Source organism: Echiichthys vipera, assembly GCF_963691815.1.
Source record: "Echiichthys vipera genome assembly, chromosome: 5".
Classification (NCBI taxonomy): domain Eukaryota; kingdom Metazoa; phylum Chordata; class Actinopteri; order Perciformes; family Trachinidae; genus Echiichthys; species Echiichthys vipera.
In genome coordinates, this window is record NC_139830.1 from 18,419,634 (window position 1) to 18,443,390 (window position 23,757).

General features: G+C 39.2%; 1 protein-coding gene across 1 annotated transcript in view; it reads left to right on the forward strand.

The window, feature by feature from the left end:
• Positions 1–23,186, forward strand: part of stx1a (syntaxin 1A (brain)) — a 58,668-nt gene extending 35,482 nt beyond the window's left edge. The window contains exons 4-10 of the mRNA XM_083914363.1: positions 4,960–5,034; positions 9,185–9,258; positions 9,612–9,720; positions 17,566–17,639; positions 17,731–17,865; positions 19,907–20,017; positions 22,860–23,186. Coding sequence (XP_083770489.1) covers positions 4,960–5,034; positions 9,185–9,258; positions 9,612–9,720; positions 17,566–17,639; positions 17,731–17,865; positions 19,907–20,017; positions 22,860–22,937 — 656 coding nt within the window. The 3' untranslated portion in view covers positions 22,938–23,186. The remainder of the gene's footprint in view (positions 1–4,959; positions 5,035–9,184; positions 9,259–9,611; positions 9,721–17,565; positions 17,640–17,730; positions 17,866–19,906; positions 20,018–22,859) is intronic.
• The last annotated feature ends 571 nt before the right edge of the window (positions 23,187–23,757 follow it).

Consider the following 23,757-nt stretch of genomic DNA (forward strand, 5'->3'; position numbering starts at 1 on the left):
TTTTATGTATTTTATAAAGATAGTATGTTAAAACCTATGCTGGAGTAGCATATTACCCCAAAGAAGCAGATATGTGTTAAAAACGTGTTACAAAAGAGTGAACACAGCTACAAACCAAGTAGGCTTTACTCTAAGGCAATACGTAATTAGATTTTAGTAATCTCCATCTTAACTGAAGTGTTTGACTGAAACATATGAAATGAATCCGTGCTTATCTGGTTCGTAACTAAAATGTCCTAGTTTTGAGTCATTTTGAGGCCCTTTGTTGTATAAATCTGGTGTTCTGTAGTTTTCATATTGTAATAAATAGAAATCCAATGGAAAGACGTTCCTAGCCCCGAGCCAACTGGTTCAGATGACATGAACCGTTTTAATGCAGGTCACAAAGATATTGTTGATGTTTCTAAAAGGCAAGATTATTTCTTAAAACAGATGGTCACTTTATCTTATCTTATCTCCATATTATTATTATATTATAATATATAAATAATATTCTAATTATCCTTTGAAATAGATTTATTACATTTTGATAAATATCCTGGAATTCTGTTTGTTTTTTACCCTTCTAGCTTCCACGTTTCCTGCATTTCTTTCTGCCTCACAGCATCTCTCTCCCTCTGCCTCCAACAATCTGATGCTGGCGAGAGGACCGACTGCACACATTGCCATAGCAACACAGTCTTAATGATGGCAACAAGCATGACCTGAAGATTTCATTTGAGAGTGTCTGGGAGAGGGACAGAGTGTGAAGCCACAGCTCAATTGACTCCTCAGTTTTGCCCTCTAATTTGCTTCCCTCTCACTTCTCCCTCTACTTATTCATCAGGGTCTGCTCTCTTCCTCTTTTCAGGCAGCCAATAATGAGGCTGAATAGATACTTGATTGAGCAGGTTGGCCTCCCCTGTTTTGGTTACCATGAGGGGAAAATCTAATCTAACTCCTTAACACACGCACACACAAAAACACACACACACACACACACGCAAACGCACTATCCAACCTGTGCAATAGAATGTGCCATGTTATTGTTTTTCCTTTGTTCTGTTTTATTTAATTTTCCCTTATATCTACCATTTACTGTTTATGTTTTCCTTTTAATTGTTATTTTTTCTTTAATGGAGCCTCCCAGCACAAGCATTTCACACGTTTTGTACTTGTATAACCAGAGTGGCAATAAACAGCTTGAATCCTGAACACACACTCTGCATTTTTTCTGTAATGCAGGAGCAGCTGACCCTCATGGAGCAAGTTAGAGGTTGCTATGGTTACAGAGGGGCGAGGGCAACACTTCTCCATAACCTTTACATGCACAAGTGGACACAAAGATGAATATTCAAAATAGTGTTGGGAAGTACCTTCCTTTATCTTCATTTAGACTCAGGGTAAACAGATTACAGTGTACCTACATTCCTAAACAGGTAATCTGTGATCTATAACCAATAACACTTATGAAGCAACTCTCGCTACACACACACACACACACACACATACACACACACACCACAGAGTACTGTTTATTCATTTTGTCCTGAGGACCTCAGCCCACCTCTTCAGCTCAGTGTCTGACCTTGACCGACTCACTGTACTGCATACATTTAAGTTATTGACAAGAGACTCTAATTTATGCAGAATTACACCAAGGATATGGTAATGCTGCAATTGTTTGTTTTATAATAACTTGCGCAAACAACTTTCTTCCATATTCAGTTTTTTCTTTCGAGTTTGACATATTTCAAATACTTGAAGTAATTATCGTTTGTTTCCTCGATGGACTGGCGTCTCCGTATATCCTCCATGATCTCATCGCACCCTGCGGAGTTGTCTCGCAATCAAAAGTAATGTTTACATTAATGTTGCACGTATCCTTGAAGCCTAATACATGCATTAAATGCATTTCTTTCCTCATAAATATTCAGTTTGCAAAGCTGATTTTTGTTGAACATTAATTAATCACTATTGTTTGCAGATTATGTCTCTGCCGTTATTGGTGCATTGTCGTGGGGGCTTTTTTTGCACATTGCTGCTGCCAACTGTTGTCAATCAGCAAAATAGTGTGAAACCATTCGCAGAAATCTCCATTAATACTGCGTGGTTGAGCGCATGCATGAGCACACAATAAAAAAAGATGGGGACTCCCATTTCTTTTCATGTTACTAGTGGTCAAAAGCTCCATAGGGTATCTGATGCTGATGCAACTTCCCTGGTTTGAGTTGTGTCAGGGACCTTTGTTACATGTCATCCCTCCTTTCTGTCACCTCATTTCCTGTCATCTCTCTACTGTTGCAATCAAAAAAAGAGAAAGATATCAGAAAGGAAAATCTGCTCACGCTCCAGCTATCTTTCATTTAAAGGAGCATCTCTTTCGCAGTAGGGTGTGAAATGAACGAGTCTGAAGTTATCAGTTAGCGCTCTGCATGTCCACTGCTTTGTCCTGCTGAGCTGCATGTACCACAGGCTGATGTTTGCTGATATGGAAATGTTTCTGTTAAGCAGATTAAAGCTTGTATACTTTGCTGATCATTGTGTAATAGGTCCTCTATCTCCACTGAGCTGTTATAGTTTTATGTTATCATACAAGCTTGAGGATTTATCCCAGTTAGTGTTTGGTGTCAGCTGCTGATTAGGATTCATTCGACACACAGTATATTTTTCAGTGCGAATACAATTATGCCTTATTATAATAGTTGATCCTCCATATTTTGTCTGTTTGTTTGAGTTTACAGCTCAGTATGCTAGCCATGTGGGCTGTTTTTCAGTGTGATATCTCAGACAGTCATGAATAATGTAGAATTGAGGGGCAGCCAGCTTTCAGCTTCTTTCTTATCACAAAATATGTGGAAATATTTTTAAAATCTACCAGTGATTTAAGTCTTTCTCATACAGTGTAATCCAATTATCCAGTGAGGCTCTGTCTGTAATTGGATTCAGATGTTAGCTGTGGGGTTCAGTTCGGTAGAGCTACCCTCCGTCTCTTATTCATCTTTGTGATTTATGCATCTCTGAAGAAGCAGGTAACATGCAAGAACAAAGTCATTATGAAGAAGGGCCGCAGGCAGTCTGGTTTGATTGAGTAGTTTGACTTGAGTAATTTGTAAGGACCATCTTCTATGGCTCCTGGGGCTTGTTAACATATGGAGATTTGGTTTTCTTAAGGAATTACTTCCTTACTTCTTTCAATGTGCTAAAAATGGCAATTTATGCCCCAGGTTTGTTAGTTAGTTAGTTTGTGTGTGTGTGTGTGTGTGTGTGTGTGTGTGTGTGTGTGTGTGTGTGTGTGTGTGTGTGTGTGTGTGTGTGTGTGTGTGTGTGTGTGTGTGTGTGTGTGTGTGTGTGTGTGTGTGTGTGTGTGACTGTAAGTTTAAAAGCAATCACCGGGGTTGCATGATGTCATGGTTTCATAACCATAAGAATTGTTATGAATAGGTTAGGATATTTATGGTATCCTGATTCCTGCATTGTTGCCTAGTGAAAACGAATCTTGCGAGTCACATAACAATTGTGTTTGTCACAGTTTGTTCTGTGTGTCAGAGAGTTGTGCCACTCACCTGAAGCATTGAGGGGAGCTGACTTGGTGTATATCTATCCAAAAAATGCCTTCAATCAGCAGCGTGGCACCACTAGTAAACAAACCCTTCCGATCGAGAAAAAAGAGTAAATGCCTTGAATTACCGAAGAGGAAGTAGGATTTATTTATACACTTCTAAGAATCTACAAGTGAACACTTAATTGAATGGCAGTTTGACCAAAGGTGAAGCAGCTTGTAGCACCAAATAGGCCACACAACCTCTTCTGTCGGTCTTTATTCTGAGGTAATTAAAACAAGGAAGGTGATTTTTTTCTGTTCCAATTTTCTATTCAATTACGACAGATCATTGATTGATGTGTGAAATAAGCCCCAATTAAAGAGTTTACTGCAAATAGGCCTGCCTTACAACGTTAGAGAAAATGTGTTTTCATCTCCCATGTGCGACAGAAGGAAGAAAGGATTAAAAGAAAACTTAAGTTGTCATACAAGCAGCAAGGCAACGTGACGAGACAGTCCCTCCAGCAGTCCTTCAGCGCTGCTGCCTTTTGAAGCTTGCGCTGATGAGAAGAACTGTCGATATACAGATGGACAAGATAAGACATGAGGAACGAACACTGACCAATTAAAGGAAACCCCCCAAACTCCTCCAACATGATTCACCCTTTACAATCAAAGTTATTATGGTGTTGTTATGTAACTGCTTTTTCACACTCTGGCCACTCTGCAGGTCCAAGACACACAGCAGAGAAACTGAAACAAAATCACGCAACACCAAGCCAAAGCTAAATAAAAGCGTCAGTATACTTCACACTAGATGCCTCTGGGATCGTTGATCAGCATCTGAATTTATGTGGATGCCATTTCATTATGTCAATTAAGCCAGCTGTAGTGTTGTTGTGATTTGGGACTCTCTTGTACATTTGTGTCCCCCTGGACAACAACTGTTTCTATTTAGAAAACTGTCAGAATGTCAAGCTGAAGAAGAGTTGGGGATTCAGTTGATCATCGTTGAAATCTGCCCAACTTCATCTCCTGCTGCAATCCATTGTGATTTCACTTGTTTCTCTGGTCACCAAAATAGCAAATCTTACTTGTCAACACCCACATGTACCCATCAACCCACAAGAGATTCATCTTGATGTCTTTACTGTACGGTGTGTATGTTTGAGGGTGTGCCTGGATAGAGAAAGGACAGTGGACTGTAGAGGCAGGTGATGACACCGATACTCTCTGTACCAAAGAGAAGCACGGAGAAGGACCCTGCTGCTGGGGACTGAAGCTAATGAAGTGTTTGTACCTCTTGGGAGTGACAGATAATAATTTTTGTGTGTCAATATTGATTCTGTCTATGTGTAAGTGGCTGGTTTGTGTGAATAAAGGAGTCAGTTAAGTCCAGTAATTGCTTCTCTCCATTTTTCCTCTTCTTTCCTCAGAAACTAAGGCTGAGCTGGAGGACCTTATGGCAGACATCAAGAAGTTGGCCAACAAAATACGCTCCAAATTAAAGAGTGAGTATAACTGTTTGATTTTCTCCTGCCGGAGCTGCGACTAATGATTATTTACTGTGTCAGTGAAACCCCTTTGCTTGTTTGTGTTCAAATGATTGAAAGAAACAGGAAGAGAGAGCAAGCTCGTCTTTGTGTTTGAAGTTGCAACTCGCAAATGTTTGCTAATGTCACACATATAATTGACTCATAACACAGTGTTGAAATACTGTTACAATTAAAAAATCCTGCATTACACATTTCACTTGCACAAAGCTGCAGTAGATGCAAAGCAAAAATAACAGAGTGAGACCCCTTCCCACAGCTCTCCCTCTCCCCTATCTAGAGGGGGAGACAATAGGGTCTCTCTCTGTCTCTCTCTCTTTCTCTCCCTCTCTCTCTCTCTCTCTCTGTCTCTCTCTCTCTCTCTCTCTCTCTGTCTCTCTCTCTCTCTGTCTCTCTCTCTCTCTTTTTTTATTACAATATGATGAAAGATTATTATGGAAGAGTTTTTGACCAGAAGGGCACAAATAAAGCTGCCTACCCCAGGTTTAAGTAAAAGTAGTCATTATATAGAATGGTCCATTTCAGAATTATGTATGTCATAGTTTTTAAGTATAATAAAGTGATGCATTAATATGTACAGCACATTACTTTGGTGTTTTAGCTGGTAAAGGTGGAGCTAGTTTATACTGCTGGGTAGCTTGTGCATTTCCCACGAAGAATCAATAAAGTTTTATCTTGCCCTATAATAATAATAATACATCATCATAAATATAACAAATTAACAAACTCCACAAAGACCAGCCATCTCATTGTGCATGTACATCAATAGATGAGAAATAAATACTGTTGGTCTCAGAGTATCTTGCATGAACCCACATAAAACGGCGGGTCCATCCTCTCTTCCTACGCGCTTCAGCCTTCCCTTCATCCAGAGCAATGGCCGACTTGTTTACTTCCACAGATATTCATATCATAGCAACCAGACACAACCAGCGTTTCAGATGAATAGACACTGCACCTCCAAAGCGCTATCAAACTGGTCTCTTTCAGAGGAGCGCTTGGCGTTTTCAGCTAGGAAAACACGCTTGGGTGGACACGACCTAAAGGTATCAAATAAATGTAAATGTGGAGTGAAGGGTTCAGTATTTCCCACTGAGATGTAGAGTGCTGCAGAAGTATGAAGTAGCCTAATGAAACATTCATGAAAGTACAGGTACCTCACAATTCTACTTAAGGACAGTACTTGAGTAAATTAGTTACTTTTTGTCGATAAATCAAGAGACAGAAACTAAATAAGCAACTACTTTTTATAATCGTTTCATAAGTTGATGCACTGAAATTGAGATCTAGAAAATTGTGACAAGCCATTTTCAAGATTTTCTGACATTTCAAAGACCAAATGATCAATAATGAAAATAAGAATTATTTGCAGCCCTGAATTCTGTTTCACAGCATAACTACCAGATACACAACCGGTATGTGCAGCTGTTTGTCTTTTATGTGATGCGTTGGTTCTGGTGCTTTCTTAGGAGAGGACAGAGGGTAACAAGTGACACAAGAAGAGACAGTGAACGGTATAACATTTGGCAGCTAAGAGACAAACTCAGTTTTTACTTGTAGAGTGTGTGTGTGTGTGTGTGTGTGTGTGTGTGTGTGTGTGTGTGTGTGTGTGTGTGTGTGTGTGTGTGTGTGTGTGTGTGTGTGTGTGTGTGTGTGTGTGTGTGTGTGTGTGTGTGTGTGAGAGAGAGAGAGCAGGCAGGCAATCTTCTTATTCTGTGATTTGTCTGCCTCCCTCCCACCTTTTCTGCTTTGCTTGTTTATTTTACAACACATCACTACTTTTTCAAATCTTGCACACTTTCTAGTATTCACTGATCTCATTTAGTTAATTTCCCCTGCTGATTGCTTTCTCATCTCCCTGTTTCTCCTGTTTCTTCTGTTTGGTCTGTATATGAGGATTTTCTCATATACATGCCAAACTTCTTCATCTATCGCCAGACGAATGTTCTACGCTCTCAACACTCTCCTGTGCCTCCCTACAGGAGTCAGGTGTTGAACAACAGGTGTCAGAGATAAAAGATCTTTCAGGAAAGTAGAGCACATCTTCAGAGCAGAGCGCTAGAAGAAAACAGCCCCTATATTTCGTTCTGTGCACACACACTTATACGCACAGTGTCGTGTGCACATATACAGTATGTTCACTGACATACAGGGGTACTATCCGGCAGAACAGGCCTCTAACGGTGTCACTTCAGATCCTCGAGAAGGATTCACGTCACTTAGAAATGTAGAAATGTCTAAATGAATATATCCTAGCCAGCAGAAACTCTTTCTTTGTAAAGTACCACTTAAATACATTTTAGTAGATGTATCCTAAACCTTTCTTACTTTTTCTCTGTAACACTTGTTCATATGTTTGTTGTCAAATAAAATGTATTTGATCAAACAATTGCTTGTTTGAACTTGATTGGAGTAAGACAAGTGAACAGTAAACAACAACCCAAATAGCTATATAGGGGTATTGGTTTCACTTCATTTGTGGTCAAGTCAAGTGAAACATATTTTATTCGTACCATAGGGAGATTCAGAAAAATTGGTCAATCCAACAAGTTTTAATATTACCTAAGAACATATCTGCCACCTTGCATTTAACCCATTGTCTTTTTATAAATGTATATTACAGTATACTTTGTTTACAACCTGCCTTGCCTGAATGTGTGAAGACAGATTGTACAAGCTTAAGGAGTGGCTTTAACAATTACCACAAAGGTTTTGCCACCATTAAATGTCACAAATAGATTACATTACATTACATAAGAATGTATTTTCATTCCACAGAGTACAGGTACTGAAATAATATTAATATCTAATATCTAACCAGAAGCGCAAAGAGCACAAAGTATGAATTATTAGTTGAAAAGTAAATTTAAACCTTTTACATTTACCTGGAACCATCCAACTATAATGTATGCTTTGGAACAAGGCCAATGGTTGTGCAAAAGAGGCTGTTGCTCTGTAGTGATGTTGACTGAAGTTACGTTTAAGTGTTTTTTTTTTTTTTCAAAGATCCTGGAACCATTGCAGCATCGCCAGTGACCATATTCTTGAACTTGAAATTGCTTATTTACTATAAGTGAGCTTGTTTGCTCTGTTTGCAGGCTGTCTGCATAAACAGGGAGGCGTACAGTGCGTATAATAAAATCTGACGAATGTGTAGACATCTCCGAAAAGATCCCTGAAAGTGACGGGGCTGGTGCAGCCTTCTCATCCAAGTTAAAATTACAGAAAAATGAGCAGGCTTACATTTCTGTATAATTCACATTCAACTGATGAGTGCTTTGCGCAGCCTCGCACTGACAGAGTTCTTAATTCACATTATTTTGTCCTGCTATTATGCAGCTCCTCTATTTCCTTCCTGAGGTGTGAATGTGAGGTAGCAGCAAGGAGAGTGCTTATTTGGGGTAAAAAATATGTTGTTTTTCTAGCTATAATTGTAGTGTAATGTTATAAGTGCTGTTTTTTATCCCTGTATCTGAATCTCTGCACCAATTTACGTCTGAGATTCTTTTTTACCATATTTTTTTGTTGTTCATTTGCATCGTTGGAGGGAGCCTGAGATCCAAGAATGTCAATACTGCTTCTCTTTAATTGTGTGCATATACAACAATGATAAATAAATAACTTCAAACTTGATAACAAGGTATCTCAATAACAAATTTGGATTTTCCTGATCTCCTGAGTTTGCACCCTCGTGTTTCTGACGCCCCCTCCCCCTGATCTTTCTTCTCACAGCACCCTAAGGTCAAATGTTAGCTTTGCACACAAAGTATTTTATAATCTATTCTGCAGATGTACATGAGGTTTTCTGAGCCCATGAAGCTCTCATGAATGTAATCCTTTTTGATTTTATTAACCTCTTTACCTTTTCTTTGGTGCAAGTGTACCACCGTCAGATTCGCACTTTAAGCCATATGTTTACGCTGCAGTAATGCTAAAAATCAGTAGCCTACATTGTTTGTTTGTTTCATGAAACAGTTTTATTTTATGTGGTGAAGTTGTAGAGGCGTCCAACGGCGCTGTAATCTTTATATTATGTTTGTCTTGCTGTTCATTTTCATAAGGAGCACTCACCCTGTAATTTAATGTGCATTTTTGTGTATCTTTACAGGTATCCAGCAAATCATAGAGCAAGAGGAAAGCCAGAACAGATCATCAGCTGACCTGAGGATACGCAAGACACAGGTACAGTTCAATGAAACTTCACTATAATATGTAAGAAATATGTAAAAATGGAATACTTCTTTTGTTTACCAAAATCTCCCTGAAACCGTCTCACTACCACCTGCAGCTCCCCCATTTGCTCTGTGCAGAGTATTCAGAAATCCAGGTTCCTGTAGTATGATTACTATCTGCTTTGAGTTTTCTTAATTCTGCCACTCTTTCAGTGAACACGCTCAAAACGTATTCAGTATTAGTATGTAGTATGACATGAGGACGCAGCTACACTGACATTATTTGCACCCTGTCCGCCTCATGTTTATTTACATTTATTTATTTAAATTTCTTGTTGTGTCGGCTGCTGCTGTTGTCTCCAGCACTCCACGCTGTCCCGTAAGTTTGTCGAGGTGATGTCTGAATACAACACCATCCAGTCAGACTACAGGGAGCGCTGCAAGGGACGCATTCAGAGACAGCTGGAGATCAGTGAGTAGACCAGGGAGACTAAACCTTCCATCACCCTTCACATTGACTGCACACATGTTAACACTGTACAGTAACTCATCTGCATCTATCTCATCTGCACGATCATAGTGTTTGGCTACTGTTACGTTTTCAAGGGTTTTTTTTGCATTAGAGCTTCATGAGCTCATACCAAAAACAAGGTGTTGAGAATTTTTTCTGACCTACTGCATACCTTCCGTACAAAACTCAACATAAAACCCACATAACCTACAAACAGCTTTGGTCAGCTTTGTATTTTTTGTCTAAAACAGCTTTTTGGTGGTTTGTTGACTCATTTTTCTGGTCCTTGTCAAAAAGTCATATTTCCCTGTATGTCTTTTATCCTGAGCATAAGCACCTCCTGCTTCGTCTTCATCCTTCCCCTATTATTAGTTAGATGTCATTTTCATGTTAATTAGGCAACAAATATAGTCTGCACCCCCTTTCTCCATCACTTTGTGAAGTGTCAAAATCGCTCCACACCTGCACACTAACATTATCTTCCATTTTTAGAAAGAGAGTTACTATGAATATGTATTCTAGGTGAGGATGCGAAATAAATATGTGCCAGTACTGTTACAGTATATATCTTAACACATGTATGACTTACTGTATACTCTTCTAAGATCATTTCTGTTTTTGAAGCCTCTGTGAATTCAGTCAGCACAACATCCTGCTGGTATAACCCCCCACTTTCCAACCATTGTCTTGATTTACAATAATGTGTTGGTAAACAGTTTTAACTTTGCGTAACAGTTAAAATAACCATATATTAATTTACACCCATCAACATTCACTCTACTAAGTTGATGTGCAGTTTTCTTCTGCATTCGTGTTACTTATTGAGTGTTTGTTCCATTTATTATTAATGAAAAAAAGGCTTTAACGTGGGCATTGATAATAATTTAAAATGTGCATCAGTGAAATCATATCATATCCTGGAGTATATCCAACCAGTATCATCCCCCCCAACCATCCATGGCGCAAACAACTGTCCTTTATTGTTTTGTTTTTAGAGAAATGTCGGGTTATACAGTATTTTCTTTTGAATTTCAAATCCACCACCAAACATCCACTCTCACACTAAAACTAATTTCCAAAACACACACCAGCACCTACATCCATATATGCACATGCCAGGTTGCTGGAGCTCCAATCTGAGCTCCCCACACTTGTGTCACACTGTATGTATGATATGATTTGACAGGTATTAGCTGCAGGCCCCAGGCTCCTGGACCAGACGCTGCCACGGCATCCAGGCAGGCTGCGCTGTGCCAGCTGCCCCTAACAGTCACTGTGATTCAGTCACCTTATACACAAAGGCACTCACACACACACACACACACACACACACACACACATGCAGAGAAGAACACTATGACTCATTTGTGGTAATAGCAGAGGAGAGCAAGGGCAATTGCGTTGCAGGGCACTTGGCATGGACATAATATCCTCTAGCCATCTGTCAGACACATGCAGCAGGTGTGTGTGTGTGTGTGTGTGTGTGTGTGTGTGTGTGTGTGTGTGTGTGTGTGTGTGTGTGTGTGTGTGTGTGTGTGTGTGTGTGTGTGTGTGTGTGTGTGTGTGTGTGTGTGTGTGTGTGTGTGTGTGTGTGTGAGAGCACTGCCCAGTGTACACTGAATGTGGTTCAGTTTAAAGAATAGAAGTGATAACACACACAGTGGGGTTAATAAAAGGACGAACACATCCTTGTGAACTAAAAACACAAACACCTGACTCACTTTTTCCTTGAGCTTCTCCAGATTCATTTGGATTTGATTTGTCAGTCGGCGGAGGGCCACAGGAGGCCTCAGCTGATATCACCTGTCGTCAGGGAAGGGATTTGACACGCAGGGAGAGCACAGAGTAGACGGAACATTATGAGCACAAGACATTAAAAAAGGGCAGTTTTGGAAAAAACTAATTTGCAATCTCCATTAAAGATTTTCCCTTCAGATTACATTTGTCCTGATTTTAATCTAACACAGTTTAATTCTGTCAGGGTTGTATGGCAAGAGAGCTGTTGTGCCAACCCCTTGACTTGTTTGTGTGAATCAATAAGAGTGTGTCACACACAGAGGGAAACTTAGTCTGGTCTGTCAGACTGAGTATTGATGTTTCCTCTGCTGCTTCACTCTTTTCTTGTTCACCTCTGGATACACAGATAAGAGAAACAGGAAAGCAACACTGTGACGCACTTTGACCATGTAATTGTTAAGACAGCCTAGTTGCATGGTCAACAGTAACCCAAAGTCCAAATATATGTACATCAAGCCTCACCAAACTGCCTTTCTGTGTATTTTATTTTTTATTTAAATATAAACTAGTGCAGTGCCTGTTTGGAGTGTGCCCATTCAGAACATGCCGATTGCTTGCCTCCTGGTATGGCTGTGTTGTCAGGGGTGTGCCCGATCGGAGTGTGTGACCGGTCAAGATGCGTTTCCATTTGGAGCCGGCCGATTGCTTGGCCCTTGAAGGCACTGCTCGACAGTCGCATTTGAGAAAACTTTCAGGGCAAGCTATAGTGAAACTGTGTGGAACATCAAAAATCTGAGTAACTTTTTCCGTCTTAGCCCAGAGAGTTCTGTGCCAAGTGTGGAGATGGTTGCTCAAAATGTGTAGGAGGGAGTAGAAAGAAAAACTGATTTGATCACAATTCAAAATAGTGGAAAATCAAAATGCGAATGGATGTTTTTCTGTGACTTACGGTTCAAAGGTTACAGGCCAAAATGTATAGTTTGTTTGTTTGTTTGTTAAAGCACCACCATCTGGCCAAATTGCACCAGATTCGAGACTGCAATCCCCTGGGTCCCCAGCAATACACCTGCCAAGTATGTAGTAGATGAACAAAATGGCTGCACCTGTTCCCAGCAGGAACTTGATAGATCAAGGCAAGCATTCAGCAGTTGGTATAACTTTGATCCCTTTCTTATCTCATTTTAAATAGTTATTTCCTTTCAAAAAATGTTCAAAATACGCTGTTGAGCTAAGCAAAAACATTATTTGATTGTTTGCCTCATCAGAGTCTGATATGAAGATTGATCCCAAACTTCCGTGTTTGTATGGTAATGAGGAAGCCAGGAGAAGGTTAGCTTAGCATAAAGACTGAAACCAGAGGAAAGCAATTAACCTGGCTCTGTCCAAAGGCTAAAAATTCAGCCTACCTGCACCGTTGAAGCTCACTTATTAACATGTTTATATCTTTGTTTGTTTGATCCATTAAAAATGAAAATGAAAATATCATGTTGTTGCAACAAACAGAGACTAAAAAAAAAGAATATACCACAGACGATATGTTATAGTGACATTTAGAGGTTCTGGTAGGCTGATTTCTTTTTTCTTAGGACAGCACAAGCGCGTAGTTTCCCCCTGCTTTCAACCTTTATGCTATGCTAAGCTAAGTATTGCTTGGCTTCATCAGACTGATATAAGAGTTCTTATCTTACTCGTGACATTCTCAGTATTCCCCAAAATGTCACACTATTACTTATATATCTCTTCCATGCTCTTAAAGTGTCAGTGTTTAATGACAACAATTTAAGCATTGCCAATTATGATGAATACTTGATTGAGAATATCACTCCTTTATTTGCTGCACGCAGGCAGGCCTAGCAGGATGGAGGGGATGTTGGTCACATGCATCGCAGGGCCTCTTTAACATTTCATTGTTATGTTTTATTTCCCCACGGACACTCCTTTAGCTGGGAGAGACGTACTCACAATGCCGGGGGAAAAAAACGAGAGGTACACCAACGCATTCCTCCTGTATAACAGACAGACTATAACAGATTGACCTATATGTGTGCAGATAAGCTGTACGGGCTTTTGTCATTCCTTTGCAGGTGAAAATTACAGCGAACAGAAGCATGAAAAAAAAAAAATCACTCCCCGCTTTCGCTGTTCATGCATGAACATTTGTGTGGTTTGTCTTTTCACTGTTCCTTGAGGGGTTCACTTCATTTGTGTTAGATAACAATGGAAATGAATTAATTGCTGTAACATAGTATGAATGATTTAATAGCTTATAAATGCTACGGGTGGAGTGAGACTTCTTGGCTTCGTATTAGGCTTCTCAGGTTTTGGGTCTCCATGGCAACAAATAAGAGCCTCCCTCGGAGCCTGTCAGGGGTTTAAAAAAAAAAACAATGAGGAGTGTGCGAGTGTGTGTGTGTGTGTGTGTGTAGGAAGTGTGATAAATAGGGTAGGGTAGCACCAGAGTGCCTATGTTTTTTTTTCTTCACAATTTTCCATGACTCACCATCACTCTTTCCTTTCCTCCAACTCTGTGACCCTCTTTAATGTGGTAGTTTTAGCCTTAATGATAGAGAGATTATTTATTATCAGAGAGGCCTGGAGGAAAGAGAATTGATCACAGTCATGTGGTCATTGTGGCCTCTCACTCCTCGTCGTGTCCTCTCATTTGTCAAACTCCAAAATGTCATGGCTGAACACGAGTGGATTCTCAAGCACGGTAACAGCAGCACCACTTAATCACAACTAAATGAAATTCATTGCTTTGATATGGATATGAAGTTTCGATTAGACACGATAGGCCCCGTTTATGTCAAGATAAATAAACAAAAGTGCACTTGCACGGACACCTGTCAGAGCGGCTTCATCAGTATTCTGTTCATGGAGGCAATCACAGACTCTGACTCTCAAGCATCGTCACTCACCATCTACCTACCTGCTCTGCACTGATGCCTTCATCACACATATAAACACAACAGACACACACTCAGATTAGATCATGCACAAAGGTTTTGTGGTTGCCTCTAATATCTCCTATAGGAGCCACATCTGCTGGAGGTTCAGAGAGAGAAAAAAGCAGAGTGAGACCTGACAAAGCTAGCTGTTAGAGTACATTCAGTTAAATTATAGGTTAAATTAATTGTCTGGCGTGTTTTCATTATTTTATATTTTTAGGAAACACTCACTGGTTACTATACTTATAATAGCTTTCATTCTTTTTCTTTTTTTACTGAAGCTTCTTGTTATTGCACTATCCCTTTTGCTGCTGTGGCACTGCAAATGTCCTTGCTGTGAGGAAAATAAAACTTAAATCATCATCAAGTGTAGTACTTAAGTACAATTTTGAGGTATTTGTACTTGAGTAATTTCATTTTATGCTACTTTAAGCGTTTTACCCCACGCAATTTATTTGGTAACCTTAGTTCAGATTATTAATACCAAAATACTATCAGCAAAGTAAATAACATATTTTGTTTCAAGCTACACAGCAGTATATAATACAAATAAAATGTTCCACACCTTCATCAGCTGCAAAATGAAAGTGATATTTACATTAATAATTATAATTTGATAATATGTTATTCTAAAACAGGCCATACTGCATAATGAGTACTTTTACTTTTTTTTACTTTAAGTACATTTGATGCTGATACGTTTTTACTTCTATTCTACTTATGTAACATTTTGAATGCAGGACTTTTAATTGTAACAGAGTATTTCTCCTTTAAGTGCCAGTGCTTAGTGTCCCAAGGTTACCTTTAAAATTTCTCTCTTTTGCATTTTTTTAAACTATCTTGTCATTCCAATGTTTACTGCTCTTTCTTGTGAAGCACTTTGGTGCGGCTCAGCCGTTTGTAAATGTGCTATATAAATAAAATTTGACTTGAATTTACTTCTACATTGTGGTATTAATACTTTAACTTAAGTAAAGCTCTGAGTACTTCCACCACTGATGTCTTTTGTTTTCTTTTTTGAGTGTTTATCTTGTAAAATATTTTACTTTAACCTCTATAGGCCTATGAAAATCCTTCAAATGAAACAATCTGAGACATGACATTTGTTTGCATTTAAGTAAGAGCAAGTTTAGAACTATATTTTAAGGAAGTTTAAGGCATCTGAACTATCCCATAATTAGTTGTGATAAATTGAATTATGTAGTTGCAATGCTGATATTTCTAATATTAGCTTTCTCTCTATTTCATATCAAACTCCTCCTCCTCAACATGCAGTGACTTACAGATTACTTTTCTGTTTTATTTGTTAACGGCTCAGCTCTTACTCTATACCAGGTTAAGGTTTGTGGGGGATTCAGGGTGTCGTCATAGGGGAAAAGATAGTACCCTTCTGTATATACAGTATCTAGCTCCACAGAGGATTTAATGTGCAAATGAAAGTTTGGAGAGAGAAGCGGCGAAGTCAGCGCTCGTACATGAAAATATTAAAGTAGGTGTAGTAATGAGGTGTAGGGGACAGTTTATGAAGTAGGTCAACTCTCTCAGGGAAAATAAACATAAGTGAGGAGTAAACACATCAGCAGGAAGAATCAGCCTGGGTCAGTGGATAGAGAGATAGAGAGTTAGTTGGGGGCGGGCACAAAGGAGCTACCAGGCAAATTTCACAAGGCAGTTAATAAGTAGGTTAGGTCCCTATCTTTCCTTTACTCTCACTACACACCCAAGCATTGTGAGGCCTGTTTACTTGTGTCTGCATATCCTGACAGTTGGAAGGGAAATGTCAAATGATTATCTGCAAGTATGAGATTCAATCTGAACTGCTACAAACTGCTTAAATTCTACAAATTGACACGAGCTGTTTTGATTCTATCAAATATTACTGATATTTCTGACTCAGTATTTTTTCTTTTAAACATCCTAACATGCAGTGCCTTACTTTCATATGTTACTGGTCATGTCTTTAAAGGCAAGAACAACTTGTATAGTAGAGATTATAAACTGGAGAGACAGAGATAGTGTTCAAACAGGATACAAGACATGTAAAATATTCATTAACCCTTCTTCTAACAGGATTAGACGTTAATGACAGTCATTTCATGCACCGGATGAATGAAGTAATATAGGATAAGTGCTCCAATGCAATGATCATGAGTTGTTTTGGCTATAATCTTTTACAGCTTCAAATCCACCAAATGGATCAACAGAGGAAGCAAAAGATAATAAATGTCAGTCGTTTTACACCCTTGACTATCCTTATGTTAGTCAGACAAGCAGCTGGATGCACATGAAAAGCTTTCTGCCCAAACAATTGTTTATGAGAAGACAGTGGGTGGGCAAAAGTAAACCCTCCCCCTGTGTGCCAGCTAGAAGTGGAAGACCTTAATTGGCCAAGAAAACATGTCCGGCTGGCCACTATGCACGGGTGGGACGAAGTTACTGTTCTGAACTGCTGAGCAGAGCATTTAAGGCTTGAGTTTACCCTGCGGCATTTGTAAGTGTTGGGATAGAGATGTGTTTTTTATGTATGAAGACATGCTGAAGTGTGCATGTGGAGGCCAGTGGTTGTGGGATTCTAACTGAGCCCTGTGTTTTAGGTTGAATTCAGCTAAACATCTGAGACGCCTGGTTGAATACTGACAAACACACCAACACACACAGATCCATGATGATATAGACTAAACTTTGACACTTTTTTTAATTTTAATTTTTTAACATCACATCCACTGCTGCTCTGTTCAGAGAGGTAGGCTACTTGAATAAATACTTTACAATGCAGTTTATACAGGAGAGAAAAGAGAGGCACACAGCTCTTGTTTTAATTAATCCTCAAACGGACATGAAAGGAGTGCGGGGGGGGGGGGGTTTATCATCCAGAGAGTTGTATTATTAGTCTTTCCTTATGTGGTCTGCATCTACTGTAATACACACACACACGGTAAATCTCTTTCAACACCGACAAACATGATTGTTGTTACAGATTTTTGTGTGTGTGTGTGTGTGTGTGTGTGTGTGTGTGTGTGTGTGTGTGTGTGTGTGTGTGTGTGTGTGTGTGTGTGTGTGTGTGTGTGTGTGTGTGTGTGTGTGTGTGTGTGTGTGTGTGTGTGTGTGTGTGTGTGTTTAGCCGGGAGGAACACAACAAATGAGGAGCTGGAGAGCATGTTGGAGAGCGACAACCCGGCTATCTTTACCTCGGGGGTGAGTGATTTAACAAATCAATACACAAAGTTTTTTTAAAAATCTATTTCTACTCCCCTCTTAACTCTTCCCTGCTGTTGTGCCATGTCAGATCATTATGGATAACATCACAGAGCAAGCTATGAATGAGATCGAGACACGGCACACTGAGATCATCAAGCTGGAAAACAGCATCAGAGAGCTTCACGACATGTTCATGGACATGGCCATGCTGGTGGAGAGCCAGGTGAAAAACATTGATCCTCTCTCTGTGTCTACAGCTGTGCACTTTGGGGTTCAGCCAAATGCATGTGAAAAATCAAACCTGCAAATACATTCATATATTAGCAATTCATCCGCCCACATGGACGATATAAAGAACAGTCTTAAATCCAGTTTGTAGATGTAGAATTTATTCCTCTCAGTGGTTTGAAAATGCAAAAGTCCAGCAGCATATTGTGCTCACAGTGGTGAAATCATTAACCAGCTAACCTCCTGCAGCTGTCATGAGAATGACTCCATTTCAGACGGCAACTGGCAGTCTATTAATTTACACACAAGTTGTTGAGTGTATTAGTGCGCAGTTGAATGGAGGGTATGTTTTCAGCTCCATCTGGTTGTCTGTTTTGCAAAATATCTCAGCCCATTTAGAAAGGCACAGATATTTATTGGCTCAAATATCAGTTGATTGGAATTCGGTCATATCTATTTGGGATTCCTGCCATTAGATGTGTTTTTTTTTAAACTAAATTAACATGCTGCATTCATGAGCTAGAAGGGAAATCTGACATCTGTGAATTTCAAAGTTGGCAGCTAAACAGCGCTTTTACTTTTTGAGAGCTTAACAAACCTAATTTTTACAGGGGGTTTGTCTTTGTAAGTTGAGAATTGTGCTTAACTTCCCCTGTGGTAGAAATGTTATTATGTTAGAGAACAGAGATGCCTATAGTATACATACATAAGGTGCTGAGAGACTTGCATCATCGAGTGAACACAACCGCACTGACAATATGTAGTTCTCTAATTCTATAGCCACATCTTCAAAGCCACATATGCACATTATCTTCAAGTGTAAGAGTTGCTTTCACTCCTCTCAGTCAAGTGTTGAGCTTCAGGTACATCTGTAGGCCTTTCCTGTATATGTGACTGCATGAGTGTGTGGGCTGAACCCCCACAGAGATGAACTCTTTTCTTTAACCAGACTACTCAGTTGGAATTATGCAGAAAGGACTGTGAGAAGCATGCAGAAGAAACATGAAAGTTGTAATATGAATTATAGCACAATGTAGTGGCGGGCATAATATTAGTGATTATTATTTTTAATAATTCAATAGTGTTGTGTGTGTACGCTTTCATTCTCTTGTCAAACATATGAATGCTCTAAATGTAAATAACTCAATTAACTAACTCTTCCTTCATTAACGGAGTGCCACAACCTTTTTTTGATTAATTGATTGATTGATACTTTATAATTAATTAATTTCACCTTTCTCAGCTATGCACTCTCTTTTTCTGCTCTTTTCACACAACACTGTCACCACCACAATGACTCAAAGCTGTAGAGAACAGAGAACAGCGCTCCCCTCCTAATACAGAAAGGTAATTTACCCATGATTCCTTTTTTTTTATTCATTATTGATGCTGGAGCTGCATGAAGACTCTTTTACTGGTTTACATTAATATTCACTCTAATGCTAAAGGGTTTATTCTTAATTTTTTCATCAATCCTGGGTCAATGCTAAATGTTCAATATTATGATTTCTGTGTTAATGAATGCTGATTTAAACATGCTAAGAGACTGCTTTCATAAATGAAAATGTTTGTAAGAAGGAACATGCGGATATGAATAAAGGGGAAGAGAAAAGAGTAATTAGTGCTCATACTTTATCAAGTATTTAATAATTCTTGAAGCAGTTAAAGCTGGTACTGAATGTGCACTCACAACAACTGCAATGACTGTGTTTTTTGTTTTTTGTTCAGGGAGAACTGGTGAACAACATTGAACGAAGTGTGCTGGGTGCCCATGAGTATGTGGAGCAGGCAAAGGAGAACATACCAAAATGCAAAAAGTTCAAAAAGACCGGCAGACGGGTGAGATGCAAGATGCACACATTCTACCAACTGACTCATTATTTCCTCTTTCCTTTCTCCCTTTCTGTTTCCCCTTCTCTCTTTCTCCCCTTATTCTCCCCCATTATTCCTCCCCTTTCCCTCACCTCATCCTGGCTCCCTACTTCTTCTTCTGTCTGTTTATCATCTGCACCTCCTCTATAACTAACCTCTCCTAGGGGGAAATGATAGACCGCATAGAGTACAATGTGGAGCACTCAGTAGACTATGTGGAGAGGGCAGTATCAGACACTAAGAAGGCGGTTAAATACCAGAGTAAAGCCCGGAGGGTGAGTCGCATCTACAACAAACATGTGCACATGCTATCACATGAAGAACTGATGGATAACTTCAAAAGCATTGCATGTGCATATTGTACTGTGTAACTGTCATCAATGTATGCATGCATTCTGCCTGTGGAGCATGTGTGTCGTGAGTTTTTCAAACCAGGAGTGTGTACCTCAGGGGATGTTATAGTTACCATGGTGTATATCTTATTTTAAAAAAACGCATGCTGTGGAGAGTTTGTGAAATCTGGTAGGCAGGCAGAGAAGTCAAAATGGATAGCTTAAAGTAATAGATTAATTACTGAAATGTCCAACGTGTGCCACGCCAAGTGGTAGTGGTTTCTTCAATTTCCCAGCTTGGGATCAACTAAGTATTTCTATTCTATTCTATATGGTACAATTGTAAACCCCTTATCTTTTGATACATCCACATTCCCCTGTAAAATCACAAAATGTCATTTTTGCACTTTCGATTTTGTACAGATTACATTTTATATTAGTTAGTGAGCTTTAGAGGTGGTGGTAGGTGTGTTCGTTACCTCCAGGCTAGCTGTTTCCAGTATTTATGCGAAATTAAACTAACCAGCTGAAGGCTCCAGCTTCTTATTGACCGTACAAAACTGATGTAGACTGGTGAAGTAAAAGGCCAAAACCTAAACATCAGCAATTCCAGGATCACCAATATCAACTTCTACTTTTAAATAATAAAGAGTGTTAGTTAGCATCCGCACATCTGTGACATCACAAGTGGTGTCGATAAAGGGGTATTTGAGCTAATCTGACCGGACTGTAGTGGTAAAGCAGACAACAACGTAAGTGGCCTACAATTCATAAAGAGGGTTGTTGACTAGTTACCTCCATTCCTTTATTCAACAACCTGCATCACAGTGGAACAACTCTGCCACCTCTTGGTTATAATAGCACTCAAAGGTAGAGGAATTTCATACATCACAGGACCAGAGTCTATTATCAACATGTCTTATCATCAAAGACTGTTCACCCGCAAAGTCTCTTTCTCTTCCTTTCTTTCCTTCAGTCTCTGTTTCTCATTTATTCTCTCTCTACATCCACTGAATTATTATCTGACACGTTTCCCTCATTGTGTGCATTATCCCTATGCAGAAGGTGATCCTGATAGGAGGTTGTATTGCAGCATGTCTGACCGTCCTCATTATTTCCCTTGCAATTGGACTCAGTTAGGATCCTAAGAAATCCCTACAGAGCAGAAAGGGCACGAGGCGATGACTTACTCTCAAGGTCATTTGTTCGCCAGTTAAAAAGTACTGTGTAGTGGGCTCTGTATTGTGCAGTTAATAAGTGCTTGTGAAGTAGGAAGCAGGTATATATTACTGCCCTGCAGGCAGTCCAATATGTGTCTAAACCAAATGTGTTAAATTAACTTTCCATACATTTTTTGATATACTGTATAGATTTTTTAAAGGCTAACAGTTGAAAGTCTTGCGGAACTCACTTGGGCTTTGTGTCTGTTTTTGTCATGATTCACATACTTTACCTCTGTCATGTGCATGTTTTCGATAATCTGCTGCATGTTTCTCTACAAACACAAAGATGTGTGGTTATGTTAGCGTATATTAGAGCTATCAAAGTGAACGTGTTAAATCAAAGTGCACATTCCTCATAGTTAATGTTAAAAAGTGTGCCTCTTACGTACAGATGCATCTTACATTGTGAACCCTTATAATGTTTTATGTCCACGATCACTTTAAAAATATATATCTAGAAACCTTTTTTTGTTTAAAGCAAAGAATACTTCCACCATGTGGCACTTATTCGCTTTCGTGGCAAATGTTAGGTGAGAGGATGATAAATCCGATAAGTTATGGTTTTTTGTGTGCTGGATATTTTCTTGACATCAGATGTCATGTCATGCACATCAAAATAACGTTTCTAGGCTTCAGGAGTTTTTTTTTACAACTATAACATTTCTGTGGATTAAAAATCCATAATACAAAGAGAAAAAGCTTTTTGGGCTTCAGGGTATTTTTATGTTACAAAACCACAAGTACAAATTGGCAACCAGGCTGAGTGGTAACAAAATGTTATTACAATTCTTTCTTTCAGATTAAACTAGACATAAAGTGTTAATTAGTGAGAATCAAAGGTGCTTATAGGCTACCTGTGGACAGAGCCAGGCTAGCTGTTTCCCCCTACTTTCCTTATGCTAAGCTAAGCTAACCACTGGCTCCACCTTCTCATTTACCAGACATGAAAGTGGTATTGATCCTCTCATCTGAATAAGTATATCTCCCAAATGTTTAACTATTTCTTTGGACTGATGATTCCACAGGGTTTAAATGTTTCACACTGGCTGTTTGTGTATGTAGATGAATGCATGCTCATGTTTCCAGTCAGATTTGCTTTAAAGTCACTGTGTGGATCTTTACAGAAAAAATAAGTGATTACGGTGAATATCGGCCGAGTCTATGTACTGCTTTGAAGTTACTGTATTCCGGGATCCCCGCATTGCCTTCTGCCCCATTGTCCTGTTTACTGCCACCAGATGGCACCAAAATTGAGGGCTCTTATATTATACACAGAGTGGCTTTAAATATGAGAACATTCAGCTGTGTTGCATGTGCAAAATGCAGGAACCAAAGATGAATGGTTTTAGAGGATGCGGAAATGCATCATTGCAACATTGGAATCAAATAGTCTCTCTCTAAACTGTATTACATTCTTTGCTTTTCTTCCAAACTGCATTTTGTTTAGGTTGTTATGTCATGTGTGTAAAGTAAAATTCAAGTCATATCTCTAACATGTTTTCCTCTGCTCCCCACTTGCTGCCATGGATGACTGTGTATCTGTTATTGTTAACACTTAACAGAAGAAAATTATGATTATTATATGCTGTGTGGTTCTGGGAATTGTCATTGCCTCCATTGTTGGGGGAACGCTGGCCTAACCTCACCCACTGTCGCACTGAAAGACACACAGCCGCACACACACAACAGAGCAAAAACACGACAGATTCACATTTTCAGTTTCCTGTCTCCGAGAATGCAATCTATTACATGTTTAGCACGAGGTGCGTTACATACTGTACGACATATTTTACACACGGCGTACAGGGCCAGGTGTTCTCGCATGAGTTGCTATTTTGTAAATGTGTGGTTCCTCAAACTGTTTATCTCAGTGTTGAGTGTTGTCAACGATATGGTGTTTCCAAAAGTGAATTCTTGAATGAAAAAAAGTTACTAAATGATATGTTACACTATACTTATACATTCCAACTTCCAAATATGACACTTATTATGTCTATTTTGTGTTGTACAGGCAAAGTAACGGGCCACTAATCTAAACACTAAACAGTGCAACAAGGCCATTATCTGTAGACCTCTTTTTATTTACATCTTTATTTACTTTATTTTTTATTTTTTTGCGTTATCTCTGCATGGTTCACTTCAATGTAAACTATTTTTGTTTGAAGACAAACAGAAGACACGTCTGATATTTTCTCGTAGAATCATCACACTGCCAAACTTTTATGTTTTAATTTCTTGTAGTCTACGGAAGTAACTCCACTGTCCTTATCTTCATCTGGCCTTACCAGTTGGGCAGCATTTCTGGTCGTTGATCCAGTGTTGAGCGTGAGCACTTGAGCGTTAAAGAGGATATGTGTTCATTTGTAGCATGTTTGAACGTGCCGAGTGCGAGTCGTGAGATGAGAACGATGAGTGCTTATTAGCCACCTGTGTCTTTGTTTTGTATATAAGTGTAAACTG